General features: G+C 35.0%; 2 protein-coding genes across 2 annotated transcripts in view; one reads left to right on the top strand and one right to left on the bottom strand.

Annotated features, from left to right (window-relative positions):
- Positions 1–10,007, bottom strand: part of LOC136809342 (protein flightless-1 homolog) — a 29,379-nt gene extending 19,372 nt beyond the window's left edge. Inside the window, exons 1-4 of the mRNA XM_067065863.1 lie at positions 9,781–10,007; positions 1,398–1,505; positions 1,139–1,210; positions 791–871 (exon numbers count right to left, since the gene is read on the bottom strand). Of these exons, the coding sequence (XP_066921964.1) occupies positions 791–871; positions 1,139–1,210; positions 1,398–1,505; positions 9,781–9,849 (330 nt within the window). The 5' untranslated portion in view covers positions 9,850–10,007. The remainder of the gene's footprint in view (positions 1–790; positions 872–1,138; positions 1,211–1,397; positions 1,506–9,780) is intronic.
- Positions 10,008–13,891: 3,884 nt separating this feature from the next.
- On the top strand, positions 13,892–17,541 carry LOC136809341 (coiled-coil domain-containing protein 166-like). Its single transcript, XM_067065861.1, has 7 exons — positions 13,892–14,051; positions 14,878–14,931; positions 15,073–15,127; positions 15,243–15,387; positions 16,365–16,444; positions 16,641–16,817; positions 17,273–17,541. The coding sequence occupies exons 1-7, from the start codon at positions 13,948–13,950 to the stop codon at positions 17,525–17,527; spliced, it is 870 nt and encodes a 289-aa protein (XP_066921962.1). The 5' UTR covers positions 13,892–13,947; the 3' UTR covers positions 17,528–17,541.
- Positions 17,542–18,736: the final 1,195 nt, after the last annotated feature.

The following is an 18,736-nucleotide window of genomic DNA, read 5'->3' as shown; positions in this document are numbered from 1 at the left end:
ATAAACGAGTTAGATGGTCGATATCAAACAAATTCCCCTTAACCAGCGCGCAACATTTTTTGAAAAATGTGAAAATTTCCAACTTTTTTAATGAAATCCAAAATTTCAAGTGGTCATGTGTTATGGCCTTAAGTCTGGGACTCGGTATATTGGCAAATTCAAAACGTTTATACACGTCTTGAGTTACTAAATTTAATTATTTACTAATTCAGCATTGCACTGTATGACAGGATCTTCTGAAAAAATCCTTCACGAAAAATTACCTGGACATATATTTCTTACCCTTGTCAATTAATCTATATATCAATAGCCGTAGTCTGTATATCACTTTGTTTGTTTGTCTGTCCGTGTGTTACTTTCGTTTTCACAAGCAATATTTTGTTCTTTTAAAAGACGACTTTTGTTTTGATTGACAGATTATAATTTCTGCCTTGACTTGCCCACCTATATGTTTTTTTTTTCTCTCTTTTCTTTTGTTTTATGTTTTCGAATGTAATTGACGACCTTATTTGATAATTAAAATGACATTCGAATTCTTTTCAAAACAAAAAAAAATCTTTTTGTACAGAAAAAATCTAAAAGTTAAATCTAAAATCAAAAGGTTATGACTAAGGCTGAAAAGGGGCAACTTAAAAATTGTCGTTATTATTTTTTGAATTTGATAAAATTGACCAAAGTTTTTCAAATTATCGAGAGTTTGACAGCAAAATTACAGAAGAGTCGTCTCCGTCGATGCCGGAACGGCTAGTTAATTTACTAATTTACTAAATAATTACTGAAGAAGACTTACGACAGTGAGAAGGTCATCAAGCTTGAACACTTCATCGGGGATGCTTGCATTCTTTAAATTGTTGTGACGTACGTTAATCACCTGAAGCAAAGTGTAAAGTGTATGAGACGTACATTCTAAAGACAGGTGAATTCACAGACTTCAACAAGTCCCTTTAAAAGAGTGAGGCAATCTTTCAACCAGTAGAAGGAGTGAAATTATTGTCAACAGTTTTGAAGACAAGTTTAACTAGCTCAATGAAAGTTTGTGAAAAATATTCACATATAATAGAGCAGATACCCCATTGAAAATTTAGTTGGGAAGGATTGAAAAGTTTAATTTGTATTTAGAAAATTTTTTGTTTCATACCTTAAGATTTTGAAGGTTTTCAACGTCGAGCTGTAAACTGTTCAAATTGTTCTTTACGAGTGACAAGTGTTCCTGAAAAATTAAGCAAAGGGTTTCAAGTTGATAGCTTTATTAGTGTGTAGAGTAGTTATGATAGTCCATAAAAACTGTTAGTTCAATCTATTTGGGGAACTTATGAATATTAGTAGCTTTTGTCTAGGATTGTAATAAAAGTAGAGTGGCTAAAGCTAACAGCGAACATTCATCACAAAAGACTTACTAGTTTATTCAAGGAGCCAATTTCTTCAGGTACTTTGGTTAAATTAGATCTGTCCAACCGAAGCCATCTCAAATTTGTCATGGATTTGATCCTTGAAGGGAAGCCTTTCTAAAAACAGAAAGCAAGAAGATATTCAAATAACATGGTAGTGGTTTAATTCATACAAGGCTTAAAGAAACCATGCTCCCGATGGGGTGAGCTTTCGCATACTAAAAAGCTTGTAACGTTAGAAAGATATTTTAATGCGCTTATATTTCCGAAAGCAGCCGGCGAGGCGATCTTTTTTTCCGATGTGTTCTGAAAGCATATTTCAGCTAGAAATCTTGATCTGTTCTGATAAGATCTTCGAAAATTAATCAGCTAGAAATAATGATGTGTTCTGACGAGACAGGGTATAATCAAGGTCATCTAACGTGTTCTTGTTGTCTAGGTAACCCTAGAAAGCTTCAGAACACATATTTTAAGGAGACAGGGGTATAATCAATAGAAAATTGATGTAATCTTGTTGCCTAGTAACCCTAGAAATTTTCAGAGCACATCTTTCGTGGAGAAACAAATATCTTACACGTTTATCTTGGCAAACAGTTTTTCCTAGATTTTAGAACACATCAAACCATAAATTATTGATAAGTTTAGGGAGACAAATGGTGCGATACAGGTTTCCTAGAAATCAGAACACATCATTTGCATAAAAATTGACATTTGGTCTCCCAGAAGAAAAGAACACATTTTCTAAAAAAATCTTTCCGCCGGCTGCTTCTGTATTTCCCACAATATGTTTTTCAAAATTCGTTAAGAGAGTGAAGAAAAATGAAGAAGTATCTTTCCAACAATATCCAAATCTTTATTATACAACAAATTCTTAAAAATTTATGGTCATAAATAGCAACTATGCACACCTTTTTGGCACACACACTTTAAATAATGACCTATGGGGGGCTATAACTGAAAAAAATTGGTCTCAGACTCCCAAAATGAAAGTAAAGATTCTTGTGAAATGCTTTCCAATTACGGTTCATTTTAATTTGTAGTACTTGCTTTCTGAGATTTGAGGTTTTTCAAACACTATCCAGGGGCTGTGCTCATAGTTCATAACAATATTACCCCTGGTAAGCAAAAAAGGCTGCACCCTGCTGTACCTAAGTCATGGAACAAGAAGAAGATAATGCAATGAAAAACTACAACATTCATGCTTTTTTTCTCTTTTGTTGAGTAATTCCATTTTTAATCCATACAAGGGTAGTGACAAACTTTCAAGTAGGTTTGAGACTTTCCAAGAGGGTTTTGAAATCTTATCTGAAAGAAACAGGCGTTGATATATTTTTTTCCAACCTCCTTTCTCGATTGATTTCACTCTCCAGGGATGTTTATTCCCTAATTTCCAAAAATTTGAAAAAATTCTTGGAAAAGCTGAAAAAAGTTTTGGAATTCTCCAAGGGAGGTTGTGATGTTATGCGTGTGCTATGTGAGAAAACTTTTGAAAAAATCGATCACCATTCCTCGACTAGTTTCTCAAAGAACTTGGGTCTCCATTGAGTTTGCTAGTGTTGGAGATGTTCATGACGTACAAATAAGATGGAGAAACTGTTGGCAAAATATAAATAAGAAAAAAAAAAGAATAAAAAAAACAAAGAAATTGTGCTCTTTGTTCGGTTTACAATTTTCTTAAGGTAGAGTTTTTTCCTAGGGCTCCCCCTGACTTTGAATTTGAAGTTTGTGTACTCTATTGAAGTATTCATTTCTTGGGCTTTGATACACCACTCTTTGATTGTCTGTGGATTCGTCAACACCATGAAGTATTATATTGCATGCCGTGGATTGAATCTGTCGTTCCTCCTGTTTTTCTCTTCGAAATTCATTCTCTATGTTCTTCTCGATTTGCCTTGACGCGACTGCTGCGTAGCTTTGTGGTCTTACTTCTTCTTTTTTTCAATGATGTTTTCCATCTTCTTTGCGATTGTTGCCATTCTGGTCTCAAAACTATCCTTTATTTCGCTGATCATAGTATTAACGTCTTTGGACTTTAATTGAGTGATTTCTACGTCCTGGGCTTTCATTATGTTCACAAGCTTTCATCTCCTTTCGGAATCCTGAAACTGTTGATGTTTCACATGAATTAACCCGTTCCAATAGATCAGGAGTGATCACGACACAATTTTGACAAATAAAAGCTCTCGATTTGTATGTTAGACATAACTGGATTTGATAGACGGGGTGCTTTGAATAAATGTAGTGTACGATTCGATTGCACTTCTTACATTCAAGTGTGTCTTTGGATCTTCCTTCTTCACTTGTAACACATTCAGATGGGCTGCAAAGGTCGTAAATTGATGCTGAATTTGGCTGTTTTCGTAGATTTTCCTGAATTTTCTCTGCCATATTTACATATTTTAACAACACATCCGTTCAGTTTTTATTTGACGTCAGTTTGTTTTTGACGGGTCAGATCTGACCTGTCACGGATCCAAAGGGTTAATATATGATAGTTCAAAATTATAAGTTATGAGCATCCTCTATACAATAAAAAAAGAATGAACAAAAAATTTTAAAATTTTAAAATTTTTAAGCTAACAATATCTTGACATATCTGTATACTTTTTTTGGTGCACCTGGTATATATAAATTGTGATATCCAACCTTTCTTTGACTATACTAAATTTTGCAATTATTTCACTGAAAAACTCGCGAAATTAAAGATAAAACGCCCGTGAGAATAAAGACAATTCAAGGTAATCTTTCTATCGTGTAATGTTTTACTGATAGAAATATTGTGAAAGAGTGAATTTGTTTGAGGAACGAGCGAGGAGCACTTAACTTAAAGATTGTCAGAAATGTCCATTTGTGCTTTGCATTGACTGTCAATTGTTTTGTTGCCAGCTGTCAATATAAGTACTGAACAATAAATGCAAAAACTTGACTGTAAATATTGACCTTCAATATATTCTTTTAGTTTTCAAAAAATTGATTGGCAGTCAATTTTAGTTATTTTTTGTCAATAATTTGTATTTGACAGTCTATAAAACTTGCTGACAGTCAATGAAAAACATTGAACGTGGGCTTAATCAATGATTTTTGACCTAGTGGTGAACAAAGCTTTGAAATATCCATTCCTGGGGAACATTCTAGGAACGCTGGGGAATGGAGACGTCTGTGAAGAATGGTGATTGGGAAACATGAAGAAATAGAAGAAAAACTAAAAATTCACCCCCTGAGAATTATTTTGATTGTTTTAATTTTTTTCAATCGCAAACATTTGTGAAAGCGCCAAATTTTTTGTCATCCAATCACCCTGATGTCACTTGTTTTATTTTGTCCAATCAAAAAATTGTTAAGTGCAATTGTTTAAAAGGAAGTACTGCATCCAATCGAATGAAGGAAAAGTACACTCAGAATGGATTTTTTGAAAAAATAATGCAAGCATCTTAATTCCTGCTTTCGTTTGAGAACTAAAGATAAGAAAAAATTCAACCCTGAGAATCAAAGATTGAAACAAATAGAGTAATATGAAGGCTCCTCATCCAAGGCACCAAAAAGCCATTAGCGCCGAAAATTAGGGCAAGTCATTAAAATTTTCACCATACGCAGCAATCTCATATTGGTTGAAATTTAAAAAAGACATTCCGATGGAGTGACTTACGGAGGCCATTGAGAAGAAGAGTCCACTTTCGTTTTTATTGCAGATTTCAATACAAACATTGCATAGGAAATACTGCTGTCAATGCGTATTTTGCGTCAATTATGTAAGCATTGTACGGTTGGAATAGGAAAGAGAAAAGAGGTAGGCCTATCCTAGCCTAATTATCAGCTGTCATGGTCAGTCAGCTGAGGTCACAAAAAGAATGGACAGGGTGCAAACAATCCAAAACCAACTTAAATTGTAAATATACAACCCAATTATCTAGAAATCATCAACCAGACCCATTCAAATTATTTACCTGATGTCACCAGTAACATTTTAGGTTCCATATAACATCATATAGGCCCAAGCTAACTAAAGAATTTTTGTGAGTAAATAATATGATCATATTATACACCAAAAGAAGTGTCTTCAAGTATATAGATTAATACAAAGGTCAGTAACCATAAATTGAAAACCTCTCTATAAGAAGTTATGAAATGAAGGTTTTAACGCCGTGCAATGTCACTTTTACCTGGTCCAAGAGGAAAAATATCTCATAAATTTCAACTCTTCAAAATGGAAATATCCAATAGTTGTTTTGGAGAACGCGATGGCCCATTGAATAACAAATTACTCCACATACATTACTTTCCCTCAGCCAATAAAAATGTGATAAATTATCTTTCTCTAGGTAACTGTGGCGGAGTAATTAGTTATTCAATACCAATAGGCCAGCACGTTCTCCAAAACAACTATTTCACCATCTCTGAAAGCTCTCAAAAATAGATATAGAAGACTTTTAAAGTGGATAAAATATGATTGTTAGCGTACTTCGAGAAAATCGATTCAGAAAAAAAGGCAATTGTGGAGGCATAAAAATTACAAACCTTTCTAGCTTTTTTAAGCAAATTTTCAAATACTGGTCCTGACTTTTTTCTAAATCTACAGCACATCGAAAAATCGCGTCAATGGGTGTATAATATGTTCATTTCACATTTGTTCTTTCATAAAAAATTTTTGATTTTTATTTTGCCTGTGAGCTGACGTCATCAATAACACAATACTCCCGGACACCCCCAGTAAATAATTTCAAAGTGTCCTGTTAATGATTTTGTAACCACAATGGTCATATTTATTCAAAATAACCAACAGAAGTTCGTTCAGAAACTTTGTAACTAAAGCACTTTTTTATTATGTGACCCCCAGTTGGCCTGACTACCATTGTTTTGTATAAGATTCCAATATCCACACACAATGAGATTCTTTTGCCACTTTTTTAGCGGACAAAGACCAAGACTTTAGGTAATTGAAAAATAAGCTTCTGAAAGTTAGACAGTTCCTTGAGTAAACACAAGATTTTCCACAACTTCAGAATAAAGAAACCCTTTCCAATAGACATGCAAAAATACAGGAACGAAAAAGCCGTAGATGGATTTAGTTGGAAAATATGCAAAACATATCCGAGTACAGGAGAAAAAAAATCGAAATTCAAAATGGCGGCCAAGCCTACGCTGATAACTATCAAAAATCTTCGTTTTTCATTCAGCTATTGCAGCTCAATAAATCAATGAAATAATTTGAAATAAAAAGTAAACAAACCTTGAACCTTTCATGAATCCAAATAAATAAAAGTATTCATCTAAAGTGAAGATTACATTTCAAAATAAAACGATTTCCAAACCAACCTAAAGTCAGTGTCTGCCAACTAAAAACTTCTCTGCGGGGTCACTGACAAGGAGTTACGACTTCAGACTTAAGATTCCAATTCTTGTATAGGCTGCAACTACACTGCCAATTGATCTGTATTACAAAGACTTCCAAATGGGTCCATAAGTTAAGAAAATGAGATTATCATATAGCACGGGGGTTCTGTTTTTAAAAACAAACTTCAAAATAAAATTGTTAATGAACTCGTTACTTAAAATATCACTTACTTACATAATTCATTTATGATATAACACCCCTTTCTTAAATAAATGGCCTCTTAAAGTCTTTTATGTTTGCCGCAAGAAGGAAGAAAAATTCAATTTGACCCCGGGTTTTTCTCTCGTTTTTCTAGCCATTTCCCGCGTGTTAGTGTAGACACAACTTTAATCCGGGGAAATGAAGCCTTTTCATTGGTCTAAAATCACGGATCACCAGAATTTGGTCACATGGCCGCAATGTTTTGCTTTAGTGAGATTGACCATTTTGTTGTTTAGATTTGAGCGGGCAAAATTTCTGTACAAACCAAAATATGGCTTCGTTGGAATACCGGTTGAAACACTTGTGGCTCTGGGGTGGTGTAATGTCGGTTATCCCAAGAAAAATAGCGGAAATTTTCTAGTAAAGAATTTTTGTGCGGAAATGGGAATCTTGTACAAAACGATAGTATCAGAGGGCGTTAAAGGAACACAAGAGCTTATTATTTATATATATGGTGAAGATCAGAGATCTGACCTCAAGGAGAGAAAGTGTTGAAAATAAAGATGAAACATAAAAAGGCACTAATATTTTTATAATTATACGTTTTTTTCCATTTTTTTGAATTTTTCTAAATATGTAAATCAAACCAATCAAACATCCTGTCAAGAAATGAGAATTTTATGCGAAAAAGAACCAACAAACCAATAGACATAAAGTTTAAAAAGCCAAGCAGAAAAACACAAAAACCAAAAACCACTCAAAAACCCAACTAATGCAGTCCCTGACTTGCGACAGGCGCAGCGGCTTTAAACATGTTTTAAGGACGTCCAACACTCAGCCTCCCCCAGATTCCATAACCCTGAACTGACCTGCAGTCCAAACAAACTAACAAACATAGAAAAATAAACAAAAACTCCCACACAAATACAAAGAAACAAAAAAGGGTAAACAACAGACAAGAACAAGACAAACGACAAAATACAAGTATCAAAAAACACAAATTTTCAAAAAGTAGGCCCAGAACCCGGTTCGACACCTAAAGTCCGTGCAGCACGGGAAAGACTAACACTGACTGAGAAAACTAACATACAATACAAAATATTAAAAAAAAAAAAAAAAATGTTTCAATTTTTCAACAATGCAGTTGCGCTAAAAAACCATTTAAAGATTCTCCGAATTTCATAAAAGTCTCTGGAAATCTATCAAAACACTTTATATACAATTTGTTTTCGCAAGAAAGATATTTCAGCTCCCTGATTGAGCATGCGCTTGAAAAGTTCTGAAATTCTGGGCAGAACATCTTCAAAAAGAAGAGTGCATCTAGCAATGCGTAGGACCTCAGAAACGACCCTCGACATGGCCCAAGAATTCTCGGGCCTCTTCGGGCCATGTTCGGGCCGAGAGACCCTATCAATTCTTTTGGCCCTATCAAGTCATTCGGGCCATGTTCGGGCCATGTTAAATGTTAAATTGATTCAGCATGTCCAGTCAAACAAAATAGTACAAAATAAGATTTGTCTGTTTTGTTTATATATCGCTCAAAAAAACTTTACGAGCTTCCCGTGGAACACTGACCTTTATATAACCCTGGACCAAGCAATATCTGCCATCTTTGATTGGAGTTTTTTTGGAATAGGCCATTTCACGGTCGAAATGGATCATGGGTAATCAGGACTGATTGCGCCTCCATTACGGCTTCCCGTTGGCTAGACGCAAAAATCTTCAATTTTTTTCAAAACTTTGGACCAATAGTAAGTCGTTATTAGCGCGCAGTGGTCCTGATTACCCATTACGCTTTGCGACTGTGAAATGGCCTATTGGTACCCGAGGAGAAGCCATTGCAGTGTTAAAAACTAACGTCTAACGCCGCTACATCATCAAAAGAATTTGAGGAAAAGTAGACCTAGCGCTCTCGATGCATTTACACCGTTATCGAGTAGTGCCGCCATTAGGGTACCAATTTTCAAAAAACTCCGATCAAAGATTTTGCTTGGCTGGGATTGAGAAGCTTGGTCCAGGGTATATAAAGGTCAGTGCCGTGGACACGCTTCAGTTTAAAACCAGGACCAGTTTACTAGCAAATATTTCCACCCTAAGTATATTTATAACTATGTTTTCATACCAAATAATTTACAACATTCATATATTTAATATAATTAAGAGAAACCAAGTTTTTCTCAAAGAAAATGTTAAAAAATTCAGTCCTGAAATTACACGCCTGTTTTAATCATGTTTTCAAAAATTGGCCCGAGTGTGGCCCGTGCGTGGCCCGAGTGTGGCCCGTGCGTGGCCCGCGTGTGGCCGGAACACGGCCCGAGAATTCTCGGGCCAGCTCGGGCCATACTCTGGCTTTACGCGAATTCCAATAAAAGTTTTGGCCCGAGAATTCTCGGGCCATGTCGAGGGTCGTCCTCAGAATATATAGAACGGTAAAAGATGATTGATGGTAAAATACTATCTTTATGTATGTGGCATTCTCACGATGAAAAAGGGAAAGGCGTCTCTCTTGTGTTGTCAAACAATTTGTAGCGAAAGATGTTATTTTCAATGCTTATATCTAGATCCAAAAACGTTGCATGTGTTCCATGATGTTCAACTTTCAACTGTAGCTCTTCCGGATATAAAAAATGACAAAACTCCTTTTTTTAGATATTTGGCTCTAGCAGATTCCTTTCATAGTCCTAAGCAAAACCATATCTTCCAAATAAGTATTAATACTTAAGTTTTTTACTTTTTAGCAAGAAAATAAATGATCACCACAGGCACAGTAGGTTCCTGTGCGCTGTGGGTCCGAAATTCCCACAAACCATTGATGTGTAGTGATATGATCGCTCCCTTTAAAAATTACTTTTAACTTACATAGAAATCATTCTTGGATAAATCAATTCCTCTAACGAAAGGCAGTACTCCTGGACCATCGTCACCCATTATTCTGTGGATCGAATAGTAACATTGATGTAAAATATAACTGTTTTAAAGTGTTTTGATGGGTTTTGGTTCTTCGGGTGCTCGTCCAGTTTCCTTTCGTTGAAGTTTTTTCTTCACTTTGTCTCGATAACCGGGCATCTTGTAGGTTGTTATGAGATGAGAACTTTAAAACTATCGAGACAAAAATGGGCGTCAAGTTTGGCGATAAGGGCGGTAATGTATTTTTTCTCGTTATCAACAGGGCGTTGGAAGTTTAGTTTACACATAATGGTAGCCAATGCTGCAATGCTCTTAAAGATCATGGAAATCGCGGAGCGGAGGTAGGTACACAAGTATACGGTACAGTAGTGTAGTCTATTAATTTTGAAGTATTTTTCAGATTTTTTATATTTTCACACACTCACATAATTTTTAATTCAATTCAAGATCGTTCATTGGCTTTGATAGTCTGTTTAGTTAAACTTTTGCTCTCTTAAACTTTCCATATAAATTCACTTTTTTGTGTCTTCACCCAATCTGGAAAGTAAGGCAGTATACAACCCTCGACATGGCCCGAGAATTCTTGGGCCAAAACTTTTATTGGAATTCGCGTAAAGCCCGAGTATGGCCCGAGAATTCGGACGTGAATTCGGGTCGTGTTCGGGCCACACGCGGGCCACGCACAGGCCACACTCGGATCAATTTTTGAAAACATGATTTAAACAAACAGGCATTGTAATTTCAGGACTGAATTTTTTTAACATTTTCTTTGAGAAAAACTTGGTTTCTCTTAATTATATTAAATATATGAATGTTGTAAATTCATATAAATATTAAATGTCTTATTTGGTATGAAAACATAGTTATAAATATACTTAGGGTGGAAATATTTGCTAGTAAACTGGTCCTGGTTTTAAACTGAAGCGTGTCCATGGGAAGCTCGTAAAGTTTTTTTGAGCGATATAAACAAAACAGACAAATCTTATTTTGTATATTTTGTTTTACTGGACATGCTGAATCAGTTTAACTTTTAACATGGCCCGAACATGGCCCGAATGACTCGGGTCATGTTCGGGCCAAAAGAATTGATAGGGACTCTCGGCCCGAATATGGCCCGAAGAGGCTAAACATAGAACATTTTCCAAATCTCCCATCTCGATTAATGCAATGAATTTAAATGAAACTTTTCTATGTTTCACTTTTTTGCACCTATTCTTCAAAAGGAAAATATCTAAGATTTTAAGTTCTTCTTTTATTCAATGATTTTTTACGGCACTTTGTTGACAATCTAATTCTCACATCAAATTCCCGCTCTCTTAAGTAAATTGAAGATGAGAAAAAACCTAAGCCACAGATCATGGAATGAAACAAATATATGAAGGGTGGGATTTTACAGCCACCCGTTGCGCAAGGCACTGAAAGGCCACATGCCAAAAAGAAGAAGGCCCGTTTGAAATGCAACAACCTCATTGGTGGAAATTTGATAAATAGCTGCGAAGGAGCGCTGGGAAGCAATAAGTAGAAGAGACCGCTTTCGTTTTTGTTGCAGATTTCTATAAAAACTTCTCTCAGGGATTACTTGTCAATGTGTCAATGTACATGTGCACACGTGTTGTGTCAATTTGTCCGCATTATATTGTTGTAAAGGAAAAGATAAAAGAGGTAAGACTAGCCTAGTTTCTAATCCTGATATAGGAGTTTAAGTTTAGACTGTAAGGCATGTACGCCGGATATCTCCGGCGCAAACTTTGGGTTTCATAGGCTTACACAAAGGGTACGCCAAGAAATCTCTGGCGTAAATATTCTCTTCTTTCCAGACTGGGTTTTCACCTAAAATGGCACCATTGCACCAAAACTAGCGGTATTGTATAAGGGTTGCGAAGCGATCCAGACTCCACCTCAATTCGCCAATTGCTAGCAAAATAAGAGACACTCTAAAAATCCCTCAAATAAAGCCGCCATAGAGACAGGGTCGTAATAGCCTTAATGCCCCAAACACACCACCCACATAATCCACGGCGGCACAACACCCGCCGCCCGCACATCGCTCTTTTTTTCCTTCTAGTTATTCTAGTGTAAATGTTGCCTTAATAAAATCGAACGATATTCGTCGAATCATGAATCGTCAGTCGAAATCATCAAAACATAAAAATAAAACAAAAACAAAAATGTACAAAGATGGTTTGTTGGTTCTTGGGGCAGTTTTGATTTATTTATTTATTTCTTCACATTCTCACATATTATAGGTATATAGCGTCACAGGTGGTCTGGGCTCTGTGTGACAACACCACAATAGACAGGATCCAAACCCTCCAAAATACTGCCATCAGACTTTTGACCTTCAATGATCCAAGAACTTCAGCAACTCTTCTTTTTGCAGACCTTAAACTACCCTACATGTTTTTTTTATAAGCATAACGTTTATAAGCATACTAAGACCTGAATTTGTCTGAAAAATAAGCATATTACAAGCATATTACTGAGCTTGCTTTTGAGGTGTGTAAGTGAAAATTTTTTAATTTAATTAATTTAAAAAAATACAAGCGTAAACGCGGCAATCTTTAACATTACTTATTTCCCTATCCTCATGTATAGCAACGACAGATTTTGGAAAAATTGGAGACTCAAATTTTTCGGAAAAATAAGCATATGATAAACATACTTCGAGCCTGAGTCTAAAATATCTCTAAGCATAACTGAGCTTGTTTCCCAAAAAAACATATGCTTATAAAAAAAACATGTATTACGTTCTATTTTTTTTCTATAAATTAATCCAAAGCAAAGGGTACATTATGTTCATTTCCCTGGATATACTTAAAAAATATATAAAATAATAACGATGATGATAACAATTTAAAAGCACTAATAAAAGCAACATAAAAAAGAAGAAAAAATATTTTCAGAAATTTTGCAAGAAAGATTTCAAAAATGAATTTTTAGCCTCTGAAAATCCTTTTTAAGAAGTCTATGAGCCAAAATTGATATTTTTAAATTCTGCCTGTATTGTGCTTGGACGGCAAGCTCCAACCTTCGACAGGCAAAAAATGAAATTGTCAATTTTGGCCAATAGACTTTTTTCAACGAATTTTCAAACGTTTTTGTAATAATATTTTATGTTCACTGGAGGGTTTTCTTTCCAAAAAACCAAAAATTTTCGAATTTTGGCAAATTTTTATTTTTCGATGACATCATCGTTTTATGACGTCATTTTGCCTTATTTCCTTAATATCTCCTGATATATTCATTTTCAGATATAGGTTGTGACCTTTTTCTTTATCAGTTTTTCTTGCTCTTTCGAATTAAACAAAAATTTTCAATTTCGACGACTTTTTATTTTGGTTGCCATAGTAACCAATGACGTCAGTTTCCATGGCAATGGGTAGTCACACCCGGCCCCACCTCTCAAATTTTGATCTTCTTCATTCAAGGAACAATATTCAATCATAAAATCCCTTTGCACAAGCTGCTGCACACGGGAACACATAGTGGCCTCTACTACCTGCACCATGTTGGTGGCAGACTCTTGTGTTGCCCTGTGCTATTATGTTAAATAATTCCCGATAGGATAGTCAATGAAACTTTCCATATTCAACTCCATCATCAAAGAAACAATTTGAAAGAGAAAACTTCCAAAATGATACCTTGGAAAAGGATGATGTCATCAAATAATAGCAGCATTAAGGCTATTAACCTGTCCTGAAAATTAACCATGTGATATAGGAATTTCCATGGAAATCTTTTTGTATTACTATGTAAAGTTTTGGATCATTTTGATCACTAGTTTACATTTTTATGGGCATTTAGGGGTGGTTATTTCAGAACGTACACTTTGCTGTGGCTGACATGGGTTGAAATTTCAATTTATTTCTTCAAGTTGAAAAATTTCTTCTTAATTAAAAAGATTTAGTAGAGAACTCAAGAACTTTGAACAAGTTTTGTCATTTGGTTCAAAAATTTTTGCAGGGGTACCATGGGGGGGGAAATAAGGTTTCTAAGCCTCTAAGAAAGAAAGTTTCAAAAGCAAGAGATTACCTTCCTACCTTAAGTAGGAAAGTTTCTGCCTATACTAATTTTTGTGAATCACTGTTTTAAAAGAAAAACGTAGACTGATATATAGAAATGCCACCTAAAGGGAAGAAGAAGGACAGCCAGCCAAAAGAAGAGACACCAGGACCACCTGAAAAAGTGGAGCCAACAGAAAGAGAAATTCAGTTGAAATCACAGTAAGTTATTTTCTATTGTTGTAAAATGTTCCAATTATCGTAATTACCACCTACTCTCAGGTCTCTAATAATGAGGGAATTGGAATAAACAGGTGGTTGGAAAAAACTTCGAATTTTATCAAACGAGGAGGACCTTATTGCCGAGGGTGAGTTGGGAATTGTACCTCTGAATACCCCCAAAATAAAGTAAGTAATCATAGACTAAAAACATGCTATTTTGGAAACCATCTTCTATTCCCGTCAACTTATAAGTTTTTTGTGAAGAATTCTGATAAAGCCCTTTACGTTCCAACGTTAAAGACTACAGGTGGGTTGAATCATATGATTTTTCTTCGCCTTTTTCGTCTGGGTCGTTCCGTTTTTGTTGAATTCATCATCATCATCATCATGTTGAATCTGATGCTCAAAGAATTCGATGTTCGTTTGATTCTGATGTGATATGGTCCATAATCATATCAGACATCAGTTTAATGATGTTTGGTGGGTGGTTTGAGTTGAAATAATACCGGTTGACTGTTGAGCTTTGTATAAAGTTGAAATGTACCGTTTTTACCGAGATTGAGGTGAGGTTGTTACAATTGTTACTTTAAGATCAAATTATTTCTTTTGGGATATGGATCACAGATGCTCTCAAAAATGTCTAAACCTCAACGCCTTATTTTGTACTTGAGGCTGCTTGAGGGAACATTTTTAGAAATCTTGCCAATAGCCACGATGCCAATGATTTGGTCAAAAGTCTGCTTGTTTTGAATCGCCCTTATCATTGTTCTGGTACATGAATTTTTGATTCTCACTTTGAAAAAATGCTTTTGAATTATTTTTTCAGGCTTGAGGGAATCACGGACCAATTGAAATCAATGAGAATGGAAGTTGATTCATTGTAAGTATAAAGGACCGACAAATTCTGAGGATTGTTGATATATTATTTTGTTCACTAATAGTAGACTGTACTCTCATTTTCAATCACGTGTCATGAAAATGACTGTTTTTGAAATCTTTTTGTATATTTTATTTTGTTCAGGCGCCAAGAAAACGAATTTTTGCAACAAGAGTCACAACAAATCAAAGTTGAAACGGTAACCTTTTTTTAGCTGGCTGGAGCGAATAAAAATTTATTATCATTCTCTTTTTGTGTCATATCTCCTGGAAAACTAATGAATAGCCATTCAAGTTTCACTTTCATTTCTTCAGCATGAATATTTGGGATATATTTCAAAGAAAACGCAGAAACGTCAAGCTGCAGTGATAACACTAAGTGACAGGAATGCTGAAAAAATCAAAGAAATCGAATCCAAGAAAGAAGAAATGCTGAACAAATTCGAAAAAGAAAAAGAAGGTATTTTTTTCAGATGATAAAACGAGCTTTCCCCTTCGGGAACGGGTCTTATTCCTTAAAAAGTAGGAATTTCTCTTTATCCAAGAAGAGATATTTTGCGCTTTCCAGACAATGCTAGTTCTGGGCACGCGTTTCCATCATGGCACTCGAACCACGAGGGAAAGTTCATAGTGCTCATCGCGAGCGTAGAACGAGATTAAGGCCTCCACACACTGCAGTGTCCGGAAAAAATTTCTGTTGTGGTCAATTATTTTCTATTATTTCTTATCATATTCTTGATTTCAAATGAGCTAGAAACTGAGAATGCCTTTTTTTCTGTCTGAAGAAAATTTCAGGACACCTTTCAAAGAATTACTGTGCTTTCCCTTTTGAATATCGGGACCTAGGGGCGAGTTGTTTGTCGAAATGGGACCAAAACTTTAAGGGTAGCCCTGAAGATTCAAACAATCTGATTGCATTTTTGCATGCTTGTAGATCCCTGGGGCTTCTTTTTTATAGCTTTGATTTTTTCATTCTGAAATGATACTTTAATCGGATTAATTTTCGCGATATTAAATTTCGCGATTTCGCGAATTTTTGCCATTTTCGCGAAATTAAAACTCGCGAACACGCGTGAAATTCCTGATTCGCGAAATTAAATTCACTACAAAACTTTTAAAATTGTATTTTTGGCTGAGAAACTAGTTCCAAGTCTCCATTTATGGCAAAAAATGGCTATTTTCAGCTGTTTTCTGGCTTATTCGCGAAATTAAATCCACGCGAAATATTTCAAAACTCTGACTCGCGAAATTAAATCCAGAAAATTTCGCGATTTTTTTAGCTCGCGAAATTTAATCTCGCGAAATTTAACCCGGTTAAAGTAGTCATAACTGTGCGTCGGCACGCTAGGCTATTCATCAAATATAAATGTTTTATCATCAGGATCTTAAATCGTTGTTTAAAATCATTGAAGTTACCTTTATCACTCTACTTTACAGAACTTTCGGCGGTCATTTTGAATAAAGAATCAGAGCTGAAAAGCATCCAAAAAGAATTGGAAGAGCTTTCAGATTACCAGGTATTGTGAACATTTCATTCGCCATCATTGCCATCCTACCCAAAACACGGTGTACCTAACCACTATCAACCGGAAAAGTTTAGAAAATGTGGCTTACTCATGTTTAACTGCATCGTTATCGAAAGTTTTATGAATCTGATGTTTTCAAAATAATTTTTTTCCATTACAACGAATTAATTTTGAAGGCATGTTTCAGGTTTTACAAAAGGAGCAACAACAGGAGATTTCACAGCTGGAAAAGAAGTTGACAGAGATGCGGATGAAACATAACGAAGCAGTGCAAAAGTTGAAAGCCAAATTCTTGGAAGATAAAAACACGTTCGAAGAAGAATCAGAAGCACAGTTAAAAGAATTGAGCAAAGAAGCTAAGAAGGTATAAATGCTTTTTTTTAAACATGTGGAAAACAATCCTACTATTTTCAAGTTTCACGAAATTAAAACCTTACTTAATTTCGTTAAACTTGAAGGTTCGCTGTTCTTGTCACCAGACCTTTGAACAGACTCGATTTCTGTGGAAATTTCGAATGATAGCCGTTTTATGTCAATATAATAATGTACTTTAATGGCAAAGTACTTTGTGATATATAATAAGATTCATTAGTGTTTCCTAACTTTAGTTGAACTAGAATCTGAGAGGTCCGTTTGGCTGAAATTGGTTTTTAAATTAATTTTAAATTTGGGCCTGCAAGTGACTTTAAAGATTTTGAAGTTGACCCAATGCGGTAAGCACGTCCGACATTTTAATAAAAAACTTTATGGGATTAAAAGAGCTAGATTTGAAACGGAACCAACATTTCGAAAATGATTTACTTATATACATTCATTTAGGAGGCGTATCAATGTTTGCATCAGCATGCTATCAAGATTAAGCAAGAGAATCGTCAGCTGCGTCAAGAATTATTGCAATTAATCCAAAGAACACGAGCTCTCCACAAACATAAGATGGAGCTTGATGAACAGAAAAAGACATTGTTAAGAGAACAAGAGTATGCGCAAGACATGCAACGTATGAAAGAAGCTCGTGGCAAAACCATGTATGAAGCTTTTGGCTTATCTGAACCTGCAATTGGTTCTACTACTTGAGAGACGGAGTATTATATAAAACTGACGTAAACAGGATAAGTAGGTTTGTTATATATTCTATATTCCTGAGAAAAACCTCCAAACGTTTTGGCGCAATTATTTTTCAAGGTTGATCTTTATTTATATTTTATTTGAAACTTTTTCAAACATTTTTATTCGAGGTAGGTAATTTTAAGAAATAATTCCGTTAAAATTTTGAGGTTTTCTCAGGGTCACAAAATATAGACGAAGGCCGTTAAAAAAAGGTATCTTTTAACGGTAAAATGGTCTAGGCATTGCACTTTTTACGTTTACAAAATGTAAATGTTTACAAATCTTTCTGCAAAAATAATCTAGCTATAAAAAAAAATATTGCAAACTATACATTTTCTGTTCTTATGTTTAAAAATGATAAATAGAGCTGATGAAGAAGAAAATGAAGAATTTCGGGGGGATGAGTATTTACGTTTTCATCTTTTGCCTAGTTGTCTACCGCGATCAAAAGCTAGCCTAGGTCGGAATTGAATTTTAAAACAATCCACGCTTTTTTATTTTTGACATTTGATTGACCGAATGTAAGTATCAGATCTTGTCTTTTTCTTCGTCATTTGAACATTGAGATCTGTACGAATACCTCCATGATTGATTGATTTTAACAAGAACACTGTTCTTATAAAAAAGCGTGTAATTTATTTCTAAAAAAAGTACTGTACATATGAACTTTCTTTAAATTGTATATACGATGTGTGATGTGAATAAATATAAATTTTCAAAGATTACTGTACATGAATAACTTATTTTAACAAATTCAAATCTTTAGATATTCCAGCTAATTTTCTTCAATTAGTTAGTTCTAGTGAAGGAAATATTAGAAACGACTCAGAGAAAATCATGAAATAGAGAGAACCCTACAAGGACAACTTTTAGTATGAAATTTCACTACAGTGAATATCTTTTGAGAAAAAGTAAATCGAACTAATTGTAAAGTTGTTCAAAAGAAAGTAGGTGAGTTGGGATTCTTAGATATTTGCATTTTCTAAGTTCGTCGTAGATATCTGTCGTTTGAGCTTCATCAAAAGTATCTTCTGAATCCATGTCCAAATCACGATTCCCTTGGAAGATGTTTTGCAGATGTTGAACTTCCCAACCACCAGGAATGATGATGTTGTTTTCTATCTGTGTTTTACGACGTTGTAAAAGAATCGACTTGTTTGGAATATCGAGTCCTTG

The sequence above is a fragment of the Clytia hemisphaerica genome, unplaced genomic scaffold (genome assembly GCF_902728285.1).
Source record: "Clytia hemisphaerica strain Z4C2 unplaced genomic scaffold, Clytia hemisphaerica genome assembly, whole genome shotgun sequence".
NCBI lineage: Eukaryota > Metazoa > Cnidaria > Hydrozoa > Leptothecata > Clytiidae > Clytia > Clytia hemisphaerica.
The sequence above is the reverse complement of the archived record's forward strand: the minus strand, read 5'-3'. Positions and strand labels throughout refer to the sequence as shown.